This window comes from Lupinus angustifolius, chromosome LG11 (assembly GCF_001865875.1).
Source record: "Lupinus angustifolius cultivar Tanjil chromosome LG11, LupAngTanjil_v1.0, whole genome shotgun sequence".
Classification (NCBI taxonomy): Eukaryota; Viridiplantae; Streptophyta; class Magnoliopsida; order Fabales; family Fabaceae; genus Lupinus; species Lupinus angustifolius.
In genome coordinates, this window is record NC_032019.1 from 29,791,870 (window position 1) to 29,797,762 (window position 5,893).

General features: G+C 40.0%; 1 protein-coding gene across 1 annotated transcript; it reads right to left on the bottom strand.

Annotated features, from left to right (window-relative positions):
* LOC109359903 lies at nucleotides 1,899-5,044 on the bottom strand. Its single transcript, XM_019604598.1, has 5 exons — nucleotides 4,821-5,044; nucleotides 4,609-4,659; nucleotides 3,668-4,159; nucleotides 3,011-3,442; nucleotides 1,899-2,898 (listed from the first exon to the last, which is right to left on the bottom strand). The coding sequence occupies exons 1-5, from the start codon at nucleotides 5,042-5,044 to the stop codon at nucleotides 1,899-1,901; spliced, it is 2,199 nt and encodes a 732-aa protein (XP_019460143.1).

Here is a 5,893-nt window from a genome sequence, read left to right on the forward strand (position 1 = left end):
TTGGGTAACACTTCCTTAACATCTCCTTGTGTGTTTCAACATATGGCTCAACCTCGTTGACATTATGTAAAACATATAAGTGAGCTTGCTCCAATTCGGTTCTTGTTATAGTCAATATTTCATTCCCAGTAATACCTTCACCAAATATATATTTTTGCATATCGAGGCTTTGGAATGCCCATTAAATCACCATCGGTAAGGTATCTGGTACAAAAATCAAGAGCTTCTTCAACAACATATCGCTCGACAATACAACCCTCTAGTCTTGATCAATTCTTCACATACCCTTTTAATGTCTTCATATAACGCTCAAAGAGGTACATCCATCTCATATATGAAGGGCCAAATAGTTGTGTCTATCGAACAAGATGAATGCTTAGATGAACCGTTATGTCAAAAAAAGAAGGAGGAAAATACATTTCAAGCTCACATAAAGTTAAAATAATTTGTCTTTGCAATGCACGTAATTTCTCAAGGTCAATCACTTTGCTATAAATTGCCTTGAAGAATAAGCATAACCTAGTTATGGTTCCTCGAAATTTTTTAGCTAGAATTGACCGTATTCCAATAGGCAAGAAATGCTCCATAAGTTTTTGACCGTATTCCAATAGGACAGAAAGTTTTTGAGCCGCTGTCCGGCCCAAATTCGCTCGAATTTGGCCCAAGAACGTGTTTTTGAGTTATGTACCTTGGAGTTGAATTCCGATTACGCCATTGGCTTCGAAATATTATTTCGAGTCAGGATAGACATCGAGTTTGTCTAGAACACATTTCTAATTACTTTTCACTCCAAATTTCGTGTTTCGAAGTTCTAACTGTAAACCGAAATCGGGATATTTTTATTATCCGATCGGAATTAGCCGACAATATTCGGGAATGGTTTAATCGAGAATGTGTTATCGAAAAGGTCACATCACTTTCATGTAAGAAGCTTGCTTGTTAAACAAGCAAAAGTACATATCCTCTTACACAAAATCCATTAAATCACTCCACAAATCCTCTCACTCCACCACCATTAGACACATCACCTATGCTAGTCTAAATCTACTTACTTTGCATTAAATTTTATGTTTTGATGAGGGTGAGGCTCTCCTATAAATACCTCACCCCTTCTCTTATTTTTACACTAAATTTCCTATACAAACGAAGGTAGTCTTTTTTTTTAAGGCTGGGTGAAACACCCCAATATATTGAAGAGAGAAAACAGAACAAAGAAGGAAAGGTTACATGCTCCTAAATCTATAATTAGGAAGAGACAACTTATTCCTATTGAATTCAAACAGAATGAAACTAGGCAATGTATCCCACCAAGTGTACACTTTAGAAGTAATGGCAAAGGAAGCTAGTTTATCGGCACAAGTATTTCCCTCCCTATAGATATGAGATACTCTAAACTCCATAGCTGAAACCTGCCTTTGACAAAGATGCCAGTGGTTAAGAAGCTTCCAAGGGACCTTGAAGTTGCCATTAAAAATGTCCACAACGTTCATAGAATCACATTCAAGCCAAACTTTGATCCAACCATGATTGTGAGCAATCTGAATTGCTAAGATAGCAGCCCTTAACTCGACATATAATGAGTCATTGACGCATAGGTAGGAAGCAAAAGAGCCTAAGAAAGCACCCTGGCTATCCCTGAAAATGGCACCCCCTCCCGCATGGCCAGGGGCACCATGAGCAGCCCCGTCGGAGTTAATTTTGATCCAACCCGGCAAGGGAGTGCACCAAAGCACCTCAGTGATGATGGGAGCAGAGGAGTAGTGAGGGGAAACATTGAGATTCCTTAATATGTTGAAATCATGTTGAGAACCATTGGCACACAATTTGGAAAGATTCCCCGACAAAGATATGCCCATTTTTATTCTGGCTTTTGCCTTGGCCATGGTAGTCCAAGAATCCTAGAATCTGCAAAAGTTTCTGCAGTGCCAGATTGTATTCACAGTGTGAACAATTGCAGCAGCAAGAACACCCTTGATTTGAGGACTCCATTGAAGATTACATCTTGACAGGATTGCAGCTAAAGAGGAATTGTCAATTTGGATGTGGAAAATGCCACCAATCCAATGCCAAAGGTCAACAGCAAAGGGGCATAAGAGAAACAAATGATCAGATGTTTCACTGCTAACTTTGCAGAGACTGCACATTGATACTAGAGAGCACCCTCTCAGTTGGAGATTTTCATCCGTGGGCATTCTCCTATGAAACAACCTCCAAGAAGTGAAGGACTTGGATTGAGGGATGGAATCAGACCATATAGCCTTACACCAGGTCATGTGATTAGCATTGGGCCTGATGTAGTTATAAGCAGCTTGAAGAGGAAGAGAGCCATCCATAGTGCCCTGCCAAACAAATTGATCTCCCTTGTTTATGATGATGGTGTCAGCAATGTTAGAGGCAATCTGAGGGAAAAGATCATGAATTAGCTTAGGAATGATCCATTTGCAGTCTTGAGTAAAGTCATCAATCTTGGATAGGAGAGAGCTGTGGAACTCCTCAGGGATGTGAATGGAGTCCATCAGAGGAGATCCCAACCAGTTGTCCAGCCAGAAATTAACACTCTTCCCTTCTCCAACCAACCAGATGGAATTAGACATAACTGTGTGCCAATTGCTTTTGATGCCAGGCCAAATGGATGATTTAAAATATCTCTGAGAAGGGGAGGTGCCCCTCCCAAACCTATGTCTATAAAGGATAGCCCACTCCTGGTTAGAAGAGAACATTTCCCAGGCAAGCTTGATCAGAGCAGCCTGATTCATAGCCTTGATGGATCTGAGGCCAAGACCACCAGAGTTAGAAGGAGAGCAGACCTTGTGCCAAGACACGGTAGCAATCTTCCTTATGCTTGTGTCCCCTGACCAAATGAAGTTTCTAATGCACTTATCCAAGTTCTGAAGCAAGCTGGAAGGCCAAGATAGTTAATTTTAGTATAATCCTATCAGCAATTGCTTGGAGGTGGATCCTCCTTGGTTTCCCTTGAAAAAGAGGAACACCAAGATAGTTAAAAGGGAGCCTGTCATGAGAGAAACCAAGAGTGGAAGACAAAGCCAGAATTTTCCTAGGAGAGGCAGAGGTGGAATAGAATCTGCACTTGCTGAGACTTATGTGCTGGCCTGAAGCATTGGCATAATCAATAATTAGCGTCTTGAGAGCCATAATATTCCTCTTGATACCTTTATAGAATATGAGGATGTCATCATCATACAACACATGGCTAGGAGTGTAAAGATTAGAAGGACCAGAGATAGGACAAAGCTGCCCCTCCAACACTAGCTTGGAGATGCCTCTACTAAGGACATCCTCAGCAAGACAGAAAAGCAGGGGAGACAGAGGATCACCTTGTCTAACTCCCCTTCTGCAGGAAAAGAACCCAACAGATTGCCCATTAACATTGATTGATAGCTTGGCTGAGTGAAGAATGGTCTTGATCCAATCAGTAAATTTTCTGTTGAAACCAAAAGCAGAAAGAGTGTCCAGCAAGAAACACCAGTCAAGAGTGTCAAAAGCCTTTCTGATGTCTAGCTTGATGGCCAAGTTTCCTCCAAAGCCAGTTGTTGGAGAACCACAGAGTTGGAGTTTATATTTGGAGGAACCACAGAGTTGGAGTTTATATTTGGAGAAAGCCAGTTGTTGGAGAAAAAGTAGGTCACAGATTGGCACACATCAGGGCCTATAATTTTCCCAGAAAGCCTGAAAGAAACAACCACCAAAGCCATCAGGGCCAGGAGCACCATCCCCCTTCATGCTAAACACAACAGATCTGATTTCCTCATTAGAGGGGTGTTTAGTGAGCAAGAAATTATCATCCTCAGTCACCAAATGAGGGATAACAGAACTGATCAGGCCATTAGGGACAATAGTATTAGAAGAGGCATACAAGGCTGTGAAATAGGCCAAAACATGAGTGGAAATATCATCATGAATTGTTAGAATATTGTCCCCCTCCTTTAGCATGGTGAGGGCTTTGGTGTGTTGCCTAACCTTAGCCACTCTGTGAAAAAAGCTAGTATTCCTATCCCCATGGGGTTGAGGCAGTTCATGTTGGGTTCTGACCACTTCAGGTTCTATTGTGTCCACCACATTTCCAGACACCTCAATTAGCACTGCTTCCCCCTGATATGAGTCAACAGAACTATCCTCCTTATCAGAGACCAAGTCCACTCTTGCCAACCCATCAAGAGTGGGGAGGCTTCTTTGTTAATTTCCCTTTCGGGGTTGCTTTCTTTTGGCCTTCCTCAGGAAAGGACTTCCTTCTTCTACAAGTAGAGGATAGATGGCCAATGGAGAGGCAACCCAGGCAGAACTCAGACAAGCTTTCATATTCAATGGAGACAAAGAATGCAAAACCCTCCCTCTCCACCAGAATTTGGTCAGGAAGCGAGTTCTTTAGGTTGATATCCACTAGCACTCTTGCATAATGCCCAAAGGATCTATTGTTTGTTGCCTCATCCAGGGAGATAGGAGTGCTAACTCCTCCTGCTATTGAGAATATAATCGTAGGGCTCCAATATTCTTGAGGGAGTCCTGGGATTTTAATCCAACACTGAGAGTGTGTGATTTTTTGAAGGGAGGGGTTGAACAAAGGTGTCCATAATGAGAGTCTTAGGATACCTGGCTTGAGATTCCAAGATCCTATTGAGCAAACCTTCCTCATGTCCTCTCCTGAAGAGAATGAGAAATCATAGAAGCCCCTGCCCAGTGAAATCATATTCCATTTTCCAGCCAATGTCCAGAGAGAAGAGAGTTTGGCTTTGAGTTCGGGGAACTTTAATGGCTGGTCTCCTTTTGAAAGGATGATTCTACCATGTAAATGGTTTTTTCACCTTTGCAATCCAGCTTGGTACTCTGCCTCTGGTATCTTAATAGCTATGGCATCACCCTTAACACAAGGTAGGGGAAGCTGTGAGATGGAAACCTCACCCAAGCCCTTAAGAGCTTGAAGAAAAGAAGGTTTTGAGAGTGACTGAGTATTTGGCTTTACTTTATGCGGCAGATCTGGCATGTCACCTAAGAAGGACCAAGGAATGAGAGGGGGAGAAGAGGTCATGGTGAGTTTGAGGTAGATCCAAGGAAGCTGGAGATTAGCCCTAGTAGAGCTCCAAGAAAGTTGGAAGCTTCATCCCTATAGGTATGAAAGTTTTTTCTTCTTCATCTTCTTCTCATACTTCATAGAAAGTTATGAGTTTTTATTATGTTGTTCATAAAGTAGAGTTTATATTTGTTCTTTAAGTATTTTATGAAGGCATAACTAAAGGGGATGATAATAAAATCATATGAACCTTTATGTAGTTTTTGACCTCTGTAAATCTTGAAATTTCTTCCTTGTTCTTAGATGGAAAAACTATATCTTTGGACAAGGTTAGATGAGTTATTTGTTTGGAAATATTAGAAATTATTGTTAGTATTTGAATATGTTTAAAGGTGATGATTTTAACATCAAAGGAACCTTTAATGTGTTTAGGAAAAAGTTTGTATTTTATTCTTGAAAGTTTATGATGTTGATGAGTTGTTGTTGAAAATGTTTCATTTTTAGAAAGTATTATGTTTAAAAATGGTTTAGCATATTTTACTCTTTGATTTCCAAGTTAAAATAATGATTTGGGATAATAGACTATTTATTAAAGTCTTGACTTCATAAACTTAAAGTGTTATGAAGTTTTGGATATTAAAGTAGTAGAAAGTCTTATCTTAGGATTTACTTTCATGACTACGAAATTAACACTTACTAATCCTTGAGGTTTTTTCCTAAAAAAATTAGGATGTGTTAAGATGTTCATGAAAATTTGTTTTAGTAGTATACTTGAAATAATGAGATTTACCTAAAAGTCTTGACTTTATAAACTTAAAGTGTTATGAAGTCTTAGATGGTAAAATGATTTAAAAATGTTGAATCTTA

Excerpts from the sequence above, each read along its gene's own strand:
- LOC109359903 (XM_019604598.1), bottom strand. The coding sequence starts at position 5,044 with ATGACCTCTTCTCCCCCTCTCATTCCTTGGTCCTTCTTAGGTGACATG. Across the intron at positions 4,660-4,820 it reads TACCAAGCTGGATTGCAAAG|GAGAGGACATGAGGAAGGTT; the intron begins GTGAAAAAACCA and ends CATTCTCTTCAG. Across the intron at positions 3,443-3,667 it reads GCTTTCTGGGAAAATTATAG|AAAATTTACTGATTGGATCA; the intron begins GCCCTGATGTGT and ends TGGTTTCAACAG.